General features: G+C 37.8%; 1 protein-coding gene across 7 annotated transcripts in view; it reads right to left on the reverse strand.

Moving 5' to 3' along the window:
- The window catches only part of FILIP1 (filamin A interacting protein 1), a 351,039-nt gene that overhangs the window by 9,054 nt on the left and 323,169 nt on the right, over window positions 1-18,816 (reverse strand). For 5 of the 7 annotated variants that reach the window (XM_007484213.3, XM_007484212.3, XM_056818507.1 and 2 more), the window contains one exon: window positions 16,288-16,511. In XM_007484213.3, the coding sequence (XP_007484275.1) occupies window positions 16,305-16,511 (207 nt within the window). In that variant the 3' untranslated portion in view covers window positions 16,288-16,304. The remainder of the gene's footprint in view (window positions 1-16,287; window positions 16,512-18,816) is intronic. The other 2 variants (XM_056818509.1, XM_056818510.1) reach the window with 1 other exon arrangement.

Here is an 18,816-nt window from a genome sequence, read left to right on the forward strand (position 1 = left end):
CCAATGCTGTACCTAAATTTGACCACGAGATGGCGGTGGTTTCATTCTGTTTATAAGCACCAGTTCCTTGGCTTTGCAATAAACAAGCTGCTGAGGCAGCTGAAATCCTCTGAAATGAATGAATACTTATGTACAAATAGTACTGCTGAGCTCTAAAGGCAAACATGTTTACCTTGCCTCCCCGAACTGGAAACCCTTAAATATTATTACATCATTAGTAAAAACAAAGTAACACTAGATTTAAGCGCTTGAAATGTATTAAAACATCTTTATGGGGGAAAAACTAAAATGTTAACTGGACATCTAAAAATTCTGTCAAAGTCTGGGAAGAGTCATTTCCCATTGAATAATTATCTTTACATGCTATGATATGGTCCAATAAATGAAAAACCAGCCCAAGTCTCATTCAAACCATCCTTCCAAATGTTATCTGTAACTAGGAGGGCATAAAGGACATTTAAAAATGGATATATTAGGCCTCTCATGTTCATGTTGTGAAAATTCTGCAGATAATCTGTACTTTGGTTATTTTGTCTCTAAAAGGTCTTAGACTAGCTAGTTTCCAAGATCTAAGTTCCCAAATTCTTGTTCTATGGTTCCTTCTTATCCAGTTTTCAAACCCATATTTCCTTAATGGCATAGCAATGTGATTTTCTTGTTAACCAGTGGCATACATAGTTTAGGAAAGGACAGCCTGGCTCGTTAAATTGATTTAATACACACTTGGTAGGATGTGGGAATGGAGAAGCAATTTAGGGACCGTTGCTATCTCCTGGCATATAATCTGTTGTTTTTACTTAGGGGAATATATCTTTTACATTTGCTACAAACACATATAAATTTTAAAATATTTGGGCAAACGAGATAGAAAACATTACAAGTTGTAAAATGAATAATTTCGATTACATTAAATTAAAAAGGTTTTGTACAAACAAAATTTTTGGGCATAGATACTTTTTGTTTGTTTTTGAAAAAGAAACCTAGCCCAGTGGACACTACTACATTTGTTATATTGAGATCTAAAAATTAGTAATCTAGATATAGTAGACATCCTAATTTGCTTTTAACCAGGTTATTTAGTTAATCAAATCTTGCCTATGTCAGTCAACAGCATATAGTTTTAGTTTAATTCAGTCATTAAAATGAATATCTCATTTTATAAGCATAAGTATGCTAATCATGCTATATATAACTAAAGGCTATATTTGTACCTCACACATTTTTAATTTATATACATTGAGACAAATGTTTCATGTATGTCCCAGTAACAGTGAGATATCATCTATGAAAATTATGCTCTTAAAAATTCTTAAAATGGGCATTTTATGCATCCATCTTTCCAAAGCAAATAAAAACAAATGCAGATGTACATGTTTTTGTTTGAAAGTATTTATACTGTTAGTAGTATGGGAAAAAGAGACATAAACATAGGATCTTTTTTTTTTTTAATTCTAGATGGTCGATAACACCTAAAAGCAAAAGTCTGATGGTTATATTTCAGAGCTCTGGTATGAATGATGTTTGGAATGATTCACTTAATAGACTAAAGCAGAACATCTTAAGTGACCTCCAAAAGTAATCTTGTGGATATCCTTGTCAGCACACTAAAGACTTTGAAACTAACCAGTTATAAATATATGCTGCCAAGCAGTCAAAATATGCAGCTTTTTCCAAGTCAATCATCTTATCTAAAGGAACATGTGAGTAGTACAGTGTATACAGTGATGGACTCAGGAAGACTTGAGTTCCAATCCAACCTGAGACACTTAACAGCTTTGTGATCCCCGGACAAGTCACTTAATCCTGCCTGCCTCAGTGTCCTCATATGGAAAAAGAAGATAATACTGGCACCGGTCTCTCAAAGTTATTGTGAGTATTAAATTTGTAAGGTGCTTTGCAAACCTTAATAAATAAATTCTAGCTCTTATTATTGTTGTTGTTATTAATTAAATTATTATTAGTGTCAGAAACTCTTCAAAACACGCCTGAAATAAAATCTTCTACACTGAGTAAAAAGAAGCTCTTTTTGAACTTGCCACTAATGCATAAAGGTTTCTTTGGTGTTCATCTCTCTTAAGTTTTTGGGTTTTTTTTAATCTCCCTTAAGTTTTAACCATCATTGTTTGTGATAACAACTGGGTGATTCCTGTAACAAAGAGAAAATTGGACAACTAATATATATTTATATATAATAATAATAATGGACAACATTATATTAATGATTGGAATAGGTGGGGTTCATTATCACTAAGTACTCTAGAGTCTGAACTTTCATAGGACATGTATTTTATATAGGGAGCTTCAGCCAGGAAGGTACCTGTTGACGGGGTCTTATGGTTTGGGGGGTTTTTTGGGTTTTTTTCAAGTGCCAAACGGGCTAGATATTGTAAGTAGCAAAAAGAAAATGTAATGGAATTCAGATCAGTTGATGAGAAAATAAGTTTGATGGTTTCCGACTTACCCATTCCTTCCTATGTTCACCATTAAATAAATCCTAATAGTTATTGCAGAATATACCTTTATTAGTAATAAGTTCTGTGTCTACTCCATGTAGAAAATATTAACCCAGAGCTCTGTAGTTGTAGGAAATGCTACTTGTGGTGTGAGCATGAATGTGTATGCACATGAAGAACAATAATTAAGGCCTCTGGCATTGAAACAAATTGATGAGCTTTTAATAAAATGAGAATGTAAGTAAAAAAACTTGGAAAAGGAATCATTTAAAAAAAAGATGTTCAATTCTCAAGTTTTATGGCTATCTTCCTCTTAAAATTATGGGGAAAAAAATGCTGGAAGAGGTTCTGAAACAAGGTAGGTAACCAAAGAGAATTTGTAGTTCTGTGAAAATTGAGCCATTATTTCATAACCAAGGTCTAGAAAATGCCTTTTCCATGTAGTATAGTGCCCCTTCCACACTGCCCCCTAAAAAAATTATTACTAAAGATTTGACTTGTGAGCAAATGAGTAAATTAGATTCTAGCTGCTGGTCATTTCTTATCTCATCCCAGACATAGTCCCCGAGCTTTAGGACTCTCCTTATGAATATAACATGATCCCAATGTCAAGGGGCATAACTCCCAGAAAACAATATTGTAGCAAAAATTCCTTTCTTTTTACTGGTATCCTTTTTTTATACCAGTAATCCACAGAGTACTTAACAAGTAGATTTTGACCAAGCCGAAGGATCCACAATCAAATAGCTCTCCAGTCACCATATTCAAGTAGTAGAGAATTGAAGGTTGAAAATGTTGAATTTCTGAGCTACAGGCAATTTATTTATTAATATACTTTATTTTTTATAAAAATAATGGATAGATCTTTAAGACATATATAGTATTGGGGGAAATGGATTACAGTATTTTTTAAATTAGCAATTTACTTTTATACATATTTTTAGTATACTTTTTACTCCAGTGTTATTAAATTTTTCATTTAAAGAAATTAAGGGGAGTAACCACCAAAATAATAAATATAAGAAAATGTGTATAGGTAAGTCAATTTCTTAATAAAAGCATGGGTGTTTTGTGAAAGGAGCTTGTCGCTTCTGACTCCTCTTTCAATCTCTGGGTTGCTTGATTTTTATGGGCAACTTTATTACTACTGTGGAGACACAGATTCAATATGCAGTCAACTCCTGATTTTGCTTAAATTGCTTCTTGGTATCACAAATTACTCATACTCTTTGGAAGCCATCCCAGCTACTTGGACAGCTAGTTGGTTGGAAAGCAGTGGTTTACGTGTGTTGGGAATAGGAAAAGAGTTCTCAGCTGGGTGCTGCCAAAGAGTACCCCTGCCATAAATTACATCCCTCATCCTTCCCTGCACTAAGAAACCATTATACACTGGAGAATGAGTCTGACTAAGAGCCAGGTAGACTTGGGTTCAAGGCCCATCTCTGACACAAACTGGCTATGACTCTAAGTGTTTTAGGCAATTCTCTTAAGACTGTAAATAGCAGGATCGGCAAGGCAGCACAATGATTAGAGTGCCAGGCATGGAGTTGGAAAGACTTGGGTTCAAATGTGGCCTTGGATGCTTCCTAGGTATGTGACCTTGGGCAAGTCACTTAATCCAGATTGCTTAGCCCCTGCCACTCTTCTATCTTAGAATTCATACTGGACAGAAAGTAAGGGTTTTTTTAAAAAAATAGACTAAATAGCAAAAGAAAATGCTGAGTTGCATTGGTAGAGGGAATTTCCTCAGCCAGAAGTTCCCCATCCCAAAGAAATCACTGGCTCAATGTCTCTTCCTAATCCTTTCCCAGCAGAGTTGTATGGACAGGGTGTCAAGCAATAAATGGAACAAAAACACCCTGCATACCCATCAGACACAGACAAGAGGAAAAAGAACACGATTTACTTCTCTGCATGAACAAGGCAGAACTGCTTTAAGCACTCGGAACATTTCCCCCATGTGGGGAGTACGAAGACACCTTTTCTCTTCAGGAAATGCAGCAACTTGTGGTGGCATGGCAGTCAGGGAACTGTGCCAAGGGGACCATAGATGCCTCGTGACAGGGTTGCCTTTCTCAAACACTAAGCATCTACACACTCCACCTATTTTGCTACTCCCTGATCTACAACAAATGCTTTCAGTATCAAGTATAAGGGGCAAAGAGGCTCTTTTAACCACGTAGGATAATTAGCCACCATTTAAAAATTTCTGGGCTACTCCTTCCTATTAGCAAAAATAATGAAGAGTTCAGTCTATGAAGATTGCTATCCATTGAAAGCACTCATTTAAAATAATTTTAGGATAACTCTTGAATTCCTGAGTTTCGGGGCAGTGGATCACTTAACTGTCCTTAACTGTCAACAGATGTCTCATAGCAAGTACCTACAGTAGGACTTCTTGTGGTTGCTCTTGTAATTTTCCACTTTTGTGTCTTGGGTGAAGTTCCTGTGTTTTTCCATAACTACATTCCTACTGATTCTAGAATGTTCAAGAGGTGCACACTGGATGAAGATTAAGGCTCTCTTAGGAGCATGCAGATAGAGCATCGTCTCCCTAGGAGCTGGGCTCCTACTCAGTAGAAGGGAAGTCCAAGGCCCTTTTATTTCCTTGATCTGTAAGGATAAAGGAAGCCTTGGGGCTTCAACCAAAAGAGTATCTTAAGATTTCCACTTCATAGTGTTGTTAAAAAAAAGGACTGATAAATTGTGGCACATAAAGTTATTATTACAATTGGATGACCAAGTAGGAGAGTGTGGTCATTTGAAATGAAGAGGATGGTATAATATAAATACATAGAAGGTAATGAACTCTAGGATTCTTTGCTGGGGACCTCTGACAGAAGTAGTAGATTTGGTTCTAGTGATAAACCTGTTTTTGTTATAATATCCACATTATCTATGGTCTTTTCTTTTGCCATATGGGACCTGATCAACCCCCCAAAGCATGGAAAATCTTGGTTGCAAACTGCTCCCCACTCCTCTAAACATTTGATCCTGTTATTAACCCATTTAGATATGAGCATAATTTCTTAAAAGGTCCAGTTTAAGGAATTCAAGAAATTTTCTCTGCTGCCTGGGACACAGTCCCCATAATGGGAACTTTGTTGAGTTAATTAAAATGTCTTCTGGTAATAACCAACCATTTTTCACTGATTCCAGGACATTCTTTGACAAGTAGATATAAACTCTTCATGGAATTCCTAAATGATCTATGGTTGACTCAATTAACCCCCAAACATTATTCTTTCTATTTCATGTGAAACAAATTAAAAATTATCCTCTTAATTCCATAGCTCATCATCACTTGTATAGGGGTCCCTCTGGTCTTGGTTATTGCTGGTAATTTATTTTTCAAGCAAGCTAATCTTTTTAGATCATCTCCCTAAGAAGATGAAGTTTCCCTAAAGCAAGCAAATTTGGACTATTGCTCCAATGTATGAAACTAATTATGAAGAGGAATATGTTAATTGGCACAAAGAAGACGTACAAAACTTTATTAGTTGGCTCTGCTTTGAATCATGTATGCTGTGGACCTTAACTTGCTTTACTTTACACAGAACCTAAAATAATGGGTTGAGTTTGTTTTAGTCTTTTTTCATAGTAGCCATGGAAAAAATATTATTGTAGAGAATAGAGTTGACTCAGTTCCTAGTAGGTAAGAACAACAAGTTGTTCATTTTTAAAAAAATTAGTTAAGAGTTTGGAAAGTTCTTTTTAAAAGATCATGCCTGTGTAGAAAGCTCAAAATTCTCCTGTGATTTAACCATGTCATATTTTGATCATGCTAGGAGAGAGGCATAAAAGTCCTGCCTCTGACACATACTGGCTGTGTGACCTTGGGCAAATTACCTAATCTTTTAGTGTTCCAGAAAATTCTTCAACAATTTAAGTAGGAGAGAAGATAAGCTGCCTTCCTGCAGTGGTAGAAGAAAATCACTTATCCTACATGAATGAAATCAGAAGTCTAGTCCTTATCCCTCCCTCCACTCCCATCTTCCCCGACCCAAGAAGCCTTTGTTCACATCTGTATATGTCTGCAGGGCTGTATGTTCCTGCATCACACTTACTGCCATTCTATAAAGAGGACTTTGATGGGTGTCATGGGTCTAGCCTAATCCTGGAGCTGATACTCAGTAATTGTTATTATTGCAATTAATTAGCCTTGAATGAATTACATAACTTCTCCTGGGCCTCAGTTCTCTCATCTGAAACAAGGCACAACCAGGTAGTGCAATAGAGTGAAGCCCCAAGTTCAAATTTGTCATCAGCTTACTACTTGTGTGGCCTTGGCAAGTTATTTGACTGTTCTTTCAACTGTAAAATGGGAATAATGTCACCTACGGTTGTTGTAAGGATCAAATGAGATAATAATTGTACAGTGCTTACCCAGTCTCTGGCACAGGTACTATATAAATGCTAGCTATAATTATTATTAATATGAAGCTTTTAACTTAAAAAATTTGGTAACAAACTTCAGTATTATTGGTTTACTTTGTAATTCTCCATATAAATGAATTTTAAATGTTATTCTGAGAAGAGGTCCATAGGCTTCCTTTTATTGCCAAGGTATCCATAACATTAAAAAAGGTTAAGATCCTCTAAGGACTCTTCCAGCTCTGGAATTCCACAATACCTCCATATTATGGTTAAGTATAGGAGGGGCAACAGTGTCCAGAGAGTTTCAACTGTCTAGACAAGCAAACTTGTCATGCAGCAACCTTGAAGCTATAGAGGGGAAGTTGGGGAAAAAAAGGAAAGAGAACGAGAATTCATTAAGCACTACAACATATGTGCTAGGCATTATGCTAAGTGTTTTACAAATATTGTCTCATAAAAATAACAGTAAAGGAAATAGCTGATTTAGTATCGTGAATTCCATTGTGTTTGCCTTTTTTACAGGGGACTTCCAATGGAGCTACCTATCCTGATCTCCTACTCAATAAACTCCAATAGCCTTCTACCGATTCTTGCTCTTAGCACATTTCATAGCCTGACTCCAATCTGATTCCAATGCACTGCATATTATTACCCAAATGGCATTCTGAGATCCAGCCAAAGGCTCCTCTCTGTTCTTCATACATAACATTCCGTCATTCATCTTCACTTTTTACTCTGGTTTTCTGCTCTATATTCTCGCCTACACCTCACAGAATCCTTTTTTCCTTCAAAGGTATGTCTCAAGCCTATCCTGATCCTTCCAATGGCTAATGCCCTCTCTCCCATACTATCTTGTATTTAATTCCTTTGTATTTATTTATCTTTTTTCTCTTTATATTTACCTGAAAGATATTTATATATGCCCTTGCTATCTTCCCTGTTGGATAAGCTTACTAGAAGTAAGATTGTTTCACTTATGCTATTTACTATGTTTCACATTATGTTATGTTATGTCTAATACAGTGCTCTAGTATATAAATCTTTGTAGACTGATTGAAATTAAAGGGGAAGGATCTTAAAGATGCTTAGTTATAGGAATATAAGATTTTGGATTTTGAGTTATGAGATCACCTATTCCAACTCCTTACCTTATAGATGACCTAAGGCTCAAAAACGTTGTGTACAAGGGCGCACAGATAGTAAGTGGCAGAATTAGGAGTTAAACCCAATTATTAACTCCATGATAAATTCTGTAATTTAACTTGATAATAAACTCCATTATTTAAACTTTAGCACTCTTTCTACTGTAAATCTTGAAATCTCTCAGACTTGTGAATGTTAAAAATTTCCCCATTGGGGAATTCTTAACTGGAACAAATTCCCTACTGAGAAACATTCCCCATTTTGATGTGAAAACTCGTCAGGATCAGAAATGGGAGGACCTCTACTCCACCCATACTTAAGACTGCTTTAGGGCAGAAAACTCCTTGCCAAACAAAGAAAGTACTTGGATCCATGCTTATGGTGGGGCAAGGAATTCTTTGAGTGAGGCTTGTTTTTAGAATTGATACAATGGGATGCTAGGTACCTATAAAGGTTGGGCAGGTTTTCTCTTGATGAGATTAGTCGACTCAGCTGTGTTTTCTCTCATTCAGACTTACTGAGGATCTTGGTCGACACAGCAGCATTTTTTCTGATTCAGACTTACTGAGGAGATTGGTCCACTTAGCAGGAATTTAGATGGGCAGTCCTTTGGAAAGCATCTACAGTGATTGGTAGATGTAGGGACTTAGGGGAGGTGACATGGTAGAAAAACCCCTATATAAGAAAAAGCAGAATCTCTTGAGGATATCCTTTTGGAGAAATCCTTTTGGAGGATCTCTGATGAGGATCACTTGGGAAGAATCTCTTGAGAGAGGTTCTGGAGAAGGGAAGCTCTTGGAGGACAATCTCTAAGGAGGTCTCTCTGGAGCTCCTCTAAGGGGACTCTGTCCCTCTGGAGGCTCTGGAGAGAGGCCTTTTGGAACAGTCTCTGGCTGGAAGGCTCTCTGGTGAAGTCAGATGAGATGGAGCTGGACTGGTGTCACTAGAATCCTTGTTTAGGCAGACCTTGTGGTGAGTGTTAAAAGACTGACTGACTGATTCTCTCTTAAGACTCAGGTCTAGGCCATATTGGCTTGAGGCCCTTCATAAGTATTCCTTTCCTACTCTTTCTCTCTTTCTTTAATTCCTCATTATATTATTAATTAAAAATCTCTATAAAACCCAGTTGACTTGGGTATTTGAATAATTGGGAATATTTCCCTGGCGACCACCTTATATTTGATTTAAAAACCAAGATACTGTAGTGAAACATATTTTCTGCGGTCAAATTTACTCACCCTCTCTTACATCTATCACCATTTATATCTTCCACCATTTTAACTCACTACAGTTTAAGACCTCAACCATTTTAAATCTTACACTACAGTACTACCTTGTCTTCTCCTTCCCACACCCTTCATTCAACCCATCAATTTTACAGATGAGGAAAGTGAGGCCCTGAAAGAAGTATTGATATAAAGTCTATCTGGTGCCAAAGTCAAATCTAGAACTCAAGTCTTTGAACATTTACTCTTAGGCTCAATTGACCATTCCATTCTTCAACATCTTCTTAATTAGAAAATTCTTCTTGATAGAAAATAAGCCTCTTCTATTGCCATTTAAGCCAACTTTCTATGTCTTCTTTTTAAGTACAATTGAATTAATAATTAATTAAATGAACTAACTGATATCTAGGGTACATTCCAGCTCTAAATTTAGGATTTTATGCTCCTACAAATAAACAGTTCCCATGATCCTTCTCCTTTAATATTCAATGAATTTTTTTGTTGTTGGTGTTTAGTTGTTTCAATGATGTCTGACTCTTCCTGATCCCATTCAGGATTTTCTTGGCAAAGATACTGGTGTGATTTGCCTTTTCTTTCTCCAGCTCATTTTATAGAAGAGGAAACTGAGGCAAATAAGGTTAAATGATTTGGCCAGGGTCACACTGCAAATAAGTGTTAAAGAGCAAACTTGAACTCATGTCTTCCTGACTCTAGACCTGGTGCTCTATGTAAAAAAGAAAACTGAAGCAAGCTTTGGACTTTCTGCCACTGAGGTGGAACAAACAGTAGTTGGAATGTTAGAAGATATTGACAAGAATGACAATTGGTGGGAAGAGGGGAACTTGGAGAGTGACAGTTGGTCTGGGGACTCTTTTTCCTGGCCCTGAGACTAGAAGAAGCACTCTCTCCCTGTCTCTGGATAGAAGTACCTCTATTCCTGATTTTCTCAACTGTGTGCCCTACCTGGATTTCTGTGATCGTGTCATCGAACAAAAGGATTTAAGGGGAGCGGTTTGAACTGTTTTTTAAAATCTTTTCCTCTCCTAGCTGGCTTGCCAAAACTGTAATTGTTAAAGGAATTGTAGGGATTTAAGAAAATACAGGGGATAAGGAAGGTTTCATAACAGGGAATGGAGGATTTGAAGGGATAGAGGGAATATGGCTGACAGTGAGGTCAAAGGAGAGAGATACTCCTGCTGAGAGACTCTCTTTGACAAATTGGTTTCCCCAGAAATGGGCCACCTATGATAGCCAGAGGGGATGTCTTCTCTATTGATTGATGTTGAAGATACCCCAGGGAAGGTAGGCACAGATCATCCTGAGGGACAAGCCTTCCCCCACCAAGGTCGCCTGGCAGGGGTCTGATAAGGACTGTTTATGGTTGAATGGCTGTCTTTAGGTTCAGCTCCCTCTATATTCCCCTGAAATGATAGTCCTTTTATCTGACTGAGGGTTATTTAACTCAAGATGAATTTTAATAACAAATTTGGATTGGGGAGATATCAGGGAAGAGGGAATCAGGATTTCCCTAAATTGGGTTTGAGTCTCCCTCAGCTTTTGAGCTGAGGCCAGGCCTTGTAGGTTGGTAGAGGGTTTCTTTTATTCCTGTCTATGCTAATCTATGCTAGCTTTCTTAAGTTCAAAGTCTTTAGCAGTAGACAGCAAGAGGAAGAAAAGGTTCTGACCTTCAGAGCTGGTTGGGAGTGTCTCTTCAGGCTGACACCCTAAAGACTGGCCTTACAGTTCAAACCACTCCCATTAAATTCTTTTTTTAGATGACACAATCACAGGAATCCAGGTAGAGCAATCAGGAATAGAGGTACTTCTATCTAGAGACAGAGAGAGAGACAGAGACAGAGAGAGAGACAGAGACAGAGATAGAGACAGAGAGACAGACAGAGACAGAGAGAGACAGAGACAGAGACAGAGAGAGAGAGAGAGAGAGAGAGAGAGAGAGAGAGCTCCTTCCAGTCCCAGGGCGAGGAAAAGAGTCCCCAGACCAACTGTCACTCTCCAAGTTCCCCTCCCCCCACCAACTGTCATTCTTGTCAATATCTCTTAACATCCCAACTGCCGTTTGTTCCATCTGAATGTCAGAAAGTCCACAACTTGCTTCAGTTTTCCTTTTTCACATCTATCCACTGTACCAACTTGCTGCACAATCAAATAATAAACATTAAGAACCTAATATGTCCCATGGCCCTATAGTGAGCTTTGAGAATCCTTCACATACTTGGAGACTATGACTTTGTCACCTTTTAAATGTTTCCTCCTCTCTCTACTAAGTGATATTAACCTGTTCAGACTCTTTTGTAGGTTAAGTGAAAAAGCACATCTTTTCTGAATGAAAAAACACAATTTTTAAAAGACTGTTCATACTTCATTGAAAGCAATCAGGGTTTCCTTAACCTTCACCTGGTTAATGGGCACCAATGTTGTGAATGATGGGGAACTGCCAATCCAGCAGTTCCCTCCCTGCAGCTATCTGTATCTCTCTTGTCATTTGAGCTCTGCTCTACTCTGTGCTGTGAAATGGGAGAGAAGAAGCCTATCTTACAAAGTATAATCATTTGCACTTTGTAGTTTTCTTTTGACCCTATTTCTATTTCCATACAGGGGAAATGTTCCTCTCTCTATCATGCCTTCAAGAGTGATAGACTCAAATAAAGGAACAAAGTCTATGAAGTGATAATACCTGATCATATTGACTCTTCTTTGTTCTCCACAATCAGTGTGAATATTTTGAAGGGGATAGACAGTTTTGTAGATAATGGGATAGAACTCCCCCCCAAACGGCTTCAGTTTTATATTCCCTGGCCCCCTAATCCATTAGAGCTACAACTAGGGTGAAATAAATAGCATCAACATTCAAAGAGAGCATACTACTATCCTTGTCCTTGGTACTTTACCTAGTGTTGCAACTGTACTGATGAACCTTTCTAAGGACTCACTTCAACCTTGGTAGGAATAAGGACTGGACTGTCTAGGATAAGGGTCACTCTCCTCCTCTACAGCAATAGCTGAACTTTCTTTTGTTACCTCCCTCAACCCCTTACACACCTGATTTTGCTCCAGGCAAAAAAAAGTTCCTAATTCTACAGTTAAGACATGAATGTGGCTAAAGATTGAGAATGGGAGGTTCCATTCTTAAAACATAAAGATGTCTGTTCCCTTCTTTCCCCTCTCTCAGATCACACATGGTGTCTATCATCCTTATATGATTTTTCCTACCAAGAAACCCTTTGTTCTCACCCAAGACTATGCAGGATATTATACGTTGTCTGGACTCTGCTAGGAAATTAGAAATTGAGTGATCTTATGTTTTGGGAACATTTTCCTTTCCACAAGACTATATTATGTCTCATACCATAGCAGAGGTTTTTTTTCCCCCTTGAGAGCCTTCAAATAAAATATGAATTAACACCTTAATTAACATCCCAAAATATCTAGAGAGCCCAGTATTCATTCCAACTACCAGGCCTGTTCCTTCTAAAACTCTCTAAAATTGCTAACAGACATTTAATTAATCAGTATAAGCAGATACAATCTTTCCCCCTTTACTAACTTTTTAACTAAATTGGCAGCTACTGTTTTGGAAGAGTTAAAAAAAATAGTCCGATAAGGAAAATGGGGGTGTAGTGCAATCAAATGGTTATTACCCTAATATTCCAAGGTATTCAACATAACTTTCCTAGGCATAGGAAGAATGTAACATAGTAGATAGAGAAATCCCTTCTCTGATATTTGCCAGCTCTAAGGTCTCGAGAAAGGAGTTTGAGAATATTGAGGCTGTATCCTCTATAAAATGGGGACAATAATGCCAATGTTACCTTCCTCACAGGGTTCTTGTAAGACTTAAGTGATACACAGTATATAAAGCCCTTTTCCAGCCTTGAAGTGCTATATAAATGTCAATAATTATTATTCCCAGGAAGTAATGCATATAGTGGGATGATCTGGCTATTGTATGCTTTAAATTTTACTAGACAATATATATCCAAGTAGGGAAAAAATTTAGTCAGTTATTGAGCACTAAATCATGCTCACTCCTACAAAAACCTACCCAAAAGCATCTTAGAAACATTATAATCACAAATGGGAACCAAAAGCTGGTGTGCATTTAATCCTCCACCTCCTATCCCCAGTGGATTTTACTTCTAAAATATGGCTTAAAATAAAGTTATTCAATAAATGTAGAGCTTATTCTAAAATCAAAAAGAGAAACTATCATAGAGGTTGCTTTTCATCATTTCTGGAAAGCAAACATGTGTTAGTTCTGCCAAGTTTTCTTAGTAGACACACTTTGTAGACTGAGCTATTCCAAGATGCAGATGTGTAAACATCCTGTGGATGCACTGTAAAAGCTTTCCCAGCATCCTCTGTGCTGACAATGCCATCTTCTCAGAGGGAAATCAGGAAGCATGTTGTGAGCAGGTAAGAGCAAAAATAGCAGTAAGCAATAGTAACACTATGACCCAAACAAGAAGAATGGGATCCAGCAAGAAGGGGCCTGGGAACGGTAGTAGAATAGATGGAAAGGGCTGGGATGCCTGGTGCCTGTGAGAGAGCCCATTTTGTTTCATCTTTACATTATAGGGTAATGGCAATCAATATTAGGGAAATGAATCATAAGGCAAGAGTTCCTTTTTTTTGTAATGTCCTTGTTTTTGAAGGTTTGGGGTAGCAACTTTAACAAAGGGAGGAAAATACCTTTTTAAAGATAAGCACAAGGAACAGTAACCTAAAAATGAGGCTCTCTTGGGGAAATACTATTCAAAGTCCCATTTTTCAAGTATTCATATTTTTCCGATCTTTGACCTCTTCTCCCAACCACAGGACTCTGCCAATGTGACATGGCTCCATTATGGGTACTTTCCTACAATAACATTTTGAGTTTATAACTTAAGAATCCAAGAGCAACAGGCCAGAGGAGTCTGACAAGAAAAAAATGTGGAACATAGAAACTATTATAAACTATTCAAGTCAGAGTCCCGCCGATGATAAGAAATCTGGTGTGGGAAAGAGCACTGTCTTTACTACTGAAGCACAAGTCATATGTTAAAAGGTGACTACCTTTCTTTCCCCCTTTTTATTAAAAAATGAAAGAGTTCTGTAGTCAATTCATTTTTCAATTCCTATATTTTACAGATAAAAAAAGGAAAATTCCAGATTTGTAACTTTCAGGTTGTTGTAGTATCGTAAATTTGACCCAAATGGTTCAAAAATTAAGACAAAAGCGCAGCTATGTGAGACCTTGTATGCTAAGCTACTGTTAGACTTGAGCTCACTTTTTGTTACATGCACTGAAATTGCCAGTGTATACTTTAATATGATTAATCACATCAGAATGACATCTGGTTTTTGTATCCACACCCAGTTTCATGCGTATTAAAACATGCTTTAAAAGAACAAAAAGGAAAATGAGATAAACATGGGTAAAAATGATAAAAGAGAGGGGAAAATCTACTTTTTCATACCACAAAGACTCCTGAGAATGGATCTACACTCATGAGCAAAGACTTGGGGAGAAAATAAAAATTTAAATAAATGACATGTGAAGCCTTGTATGATGGAAAGAGTCCCTGATTTGGAGTCAGAAGACCCAAGTTCAAATCCTGACCCTGCCACTTACTACCTGCATGGCCTTAGCAAATTACCTAACCTCTTTGGGTCTCAATTACCTAAACCTGTAAAATTAAGGACTTGGATGAGACAATGTCTAAGGTCCTTTTAGTTCTCTATTTATAATTCCCATCTTTTCCTGGCACCCCAGTGGAACATACCATTAATTTCTTTGAACCATTTATTATGTTCTCTGTTAGGCTGCAGGATATTCATTTGGAAGCTAAACTCATACTCCATACAATTACATTGCATTCTTTTTAAACTTGATCACTAAATCAATAGTTTTCAGAATATGTTCTGTAAAAGTTGGGGCAGCTTTGGTGAAGGTTTTCAAGTTCGTGTGCCCAAATTGCAACTTCAAGCTGCCTATGAGACCCTAGCATTACCCCAGAGAGGGGAGGGAGGAAGTGTTTGCTTTGGGCAGCTGGACAGAAGGGAGGAGCATGCAAAAAAAATGTCCTTGGGTGCTGAGAAGAAGGGGAATGGAGCAGCCCTCCAACTCCCAACCCCCCAATCCCCACTTAGGCATCTGTGCCAATACTTTGCCAGTGCTGACCTAGGGAATCTTTTGGAGATTGCCAGGAAGTTGACCCTCTCTTGGCTGCTGTTCCTCCCCTCCCTCCCTTGATCCTGGCACCAAAGAAATTCAGGAGCCTATAGAGAGGAGGTCCCGGCTTCATTTCTGACTTTGGCTACTTCCTAGTTGTGCAATCCTGGGCAACTTAATCACACTTAGTCACAATCCCCACTACCTAGCCCTTACTGCTCTTCGGCTTTGGAAATGATGCTTAGTATCAATTCTAAGACTAAAGGTAAAGGTTAAAAGAAAAGAAATTCAGTAACAGTGACAGTTCTATTTATTGCACCTCCATCATTCATTTTTATTGTTTTAGTTTTCAAAGGAAGATCTCTTTTAAAATGAACTATAACTGTGCCATTTTAAAAGCACATATGGTAAGCCAAGAGTTCCTTAGAGATAGAGGAAATTATTCATATCTATACTTATACTTTGTTTTATATAACCTGTTTTTTGGAAATTAAAAAGAACAAAGATAAATTAATACTAAGTTTGGGATGTCAAGAATCATAGACTGGGGGGCTAAAAAAAATCCTTAGCTGTTATCTAGTCTGGTTCCCTCATTTTGCAGCCAGTGAAACTGAGAACAAAGAAGTCAAGTGACCTTTCCAAGGTTCCACAGTTAAAACAAAGCTAGGACTACAAACCAGGTCTTCTGACACCCACCCAGGCCAGTGCTATGTCTAGTGCACCATGCTGCAAGCATTATTTTGACTGTAAGTTTTCTCCCCTGCACAGAGACAAAGGTACACAATCAGTAAGACATGGAGTTATTAGTTCATTATTTGGTAAATGTATTCACAACTTAAATTAGTACATGTAAACAGTTGCCACTAACAGACAGGAGGTAGATTTTCATGGTAGCCATAATAGCTGCACAACATACCCCCTTAGATACTGCCCTCAGCCCTTCCCCCCTCCAAGAGAGGTAGTGCTGCTGGCTGAAGATTTCTTCAGTTCTATTTTCATAGACTGAGTCTCTGCTCGAGGCTCGAATTTGGTCAGATTTCCTGCTCCTGGGGCTGCCACTACTGCCTTTCCTGCTTTCATACCTTTTGACATAGGAATGCGGGTGGGTGTAGGCCGCTGAGATGACCCATCTTGTCCCGACTGTGAAAGAAAAAGGAAACAGACATAAACTTAGCTTAGGGGGCTTTTGTGTGTGTATATATGTCAAACCCTAGCGTTTTATTATGTGGAAATACACCTGGGAGGCACCCATCAGAGTTTATTTAGAATGAGATTTATACAATTATGTAGACTTATAATAGATATAGATATATATCAGGTCATACTTTGCATATACTGGGATGATAAAGTACTAGTCTTAGATTCAGAAATATCTGAGTTCAAGTTTAACCTGTGACAGCTAACTAGCTAGCTGTGTGACCCTAGGCAAGTCACTTAACTCTGAAGAGCCTCCTTTTCCTTATCTGTAAAATGGCACAATAATGCCAGTAGTACTTACCCGCCAGGGTTGTCATGAGTATTAAATATCATCAAGCATTTTTCAAACTTCATAGTGCTATTTGGGACCACAGATCCAGAACTGGAAGGGGCAAGAGGCAACCTAGTCCTAATCTTTTGTTTTTCAAATGAGAAATCTGAGGCCCAAGGAGATTAAGTGATTTGCTGTAGACTGAATAGGTAGTAATAAATATCAGACATAGGATTTGAACCCAGGTCTTCTAACTCTAAAACCAACGTTTTTCCCACTGCAATCACAGTGAAAGTGCTATATAAGTGCCAGTTGTTATTTATTATCTCTAATTCCAAAGGATTGTCCCAACTTTCTTTTTTTCTGTGGTAGAAGCTTATGAAACCATCAGCTGGGGTATCAGTCTTGGTACTACAAAGCATTTTATTGCAATGCTGAGACAACCCTTTTCTTTGGTCTAAGGCAAACTTTGAATATTATATTTCCCAATTTATCACACCCTGGAAAGCCCCTAACCTTCACTAACATACATACACCTTGCCTTATGACAAAACAAATTCATGCTATAGGAATAGGAATGTTTTGGCATTCAAAATAATGCATTTATATTTTTTAAAGTAATATTAAGGGGGCAGCTGGGTAGCTCAGTGGATTGAGAGGCAGGCCTAAAAATGGGAAGTCCTAGGTTCAAATCCAGTCTCAGATACTTCCTAGCTGTGGGACCCTGGGCAAGTCACTTGACCCCCATTGCCTAGCCCTTACTGCTCTTCTGACTTAGAACCAATACTCAGTATTGATTCTAAGGTGGAAGGTATGGGTTTTTTTTTTTAAGTAGTATTAAAAACATCCCTTTTTATCCTACATTCTATCTCCTCCAGGCATGCCATGTCTTAGGAGACTGATTACCTCCCTCTCTTCTCTGTCCCTCAGTCCATATCTATTTCAACTAACATTCTATTTGCTGTAATGTAAGAGGTTCTTCACCATCAATGTACAATGGATGCCTTGGGAGTATGGTGAAGCCTATGGACTCATTCTTAGAATAATATTTTTAAATTGTTCTCAATTTCATATCTATACATATCTTGTTTGTCCATGTTTGTTTGCAAGTTATTCCTTCATAAGACTATGAGCTCCTTGAAAGGTGGGACTTATTTTTTGTCTTTCTTTGCATCCCCAGCATTTAACATAGTGCTAGGCACATAGTAGATACTTAAATGCTTGTTGATGGACTTGATTGACTAAATGCAGAAATATATCGGATTTTAAAACAATTACATTGAAACAAAGATAGAATCCTTTTCCCCTTCTTCCCCATAGAAGTTCACTGAAATTTCTGCAAAGTCACCTTGGAGATCAACAGATTTCAGCTAAGAACTCTTGCTCCTAAGGGGTTTTTGCCTGTAATCCAAATGATGTGGCTGATGAAAAACCTTCAGAGATTTCCACTCATATAGCAAATATCAATGTTGACAGTAGAGAAATTGCCTTCCATGACAGCTAAGGCATTTTGAGCGCTCTACTTCTTTCAGAATCTGAGATGCGGGGAGTAAATTTCTTGTCCTGTCTTCCCTAGATGAAATTTTGCTTTTATGGGGAAGTGACTGTCTAATAATCTGATAGGGCTTTCCAATCACCACCATTTAAAATTCTTATTTCTCTGCACCAAACATAGCAAAGAGAAAACAAGTTTCTTAACAACTACTGTAGGCTCTTTGCAGCTGCCTAAGAGTCAGACAAGGTAGCCTTCCAATCCTTGAGGATGGGGAACCTGGAATGCTATTTGGCTGCAAAAGAGACTTTTGTGTTACTAAATGCTGTTGTTAGACGACAACCAGTAGTTCACATTTTAAAAGTAAAATCTGAAGATATGTATATCATAAGAGTAAGTTCTATTGAGGTTGGAGGGGAAAAGAGGCAACAGATTGATCTTATAGCTAAAACAGTCAGCACCTTGTCTTCCTTAAAAGGAGGCTG

This window comes from Monodelphis domestica, chromosome 2 (genome assembly GCF_027887165.1).
Source record: "Monodelphis domestica isolate mMonDom1 chromosome 2, mMonDom1.pri, whole genome shotgun sequence".
Taxonomy (NCBI): domain Eukaryota; kingdom Metazoa; phylum Chordata; class Mammalia; order Didelphimorphia; family Didelphidae; genus Monodelphis; species Monodelphis domestica.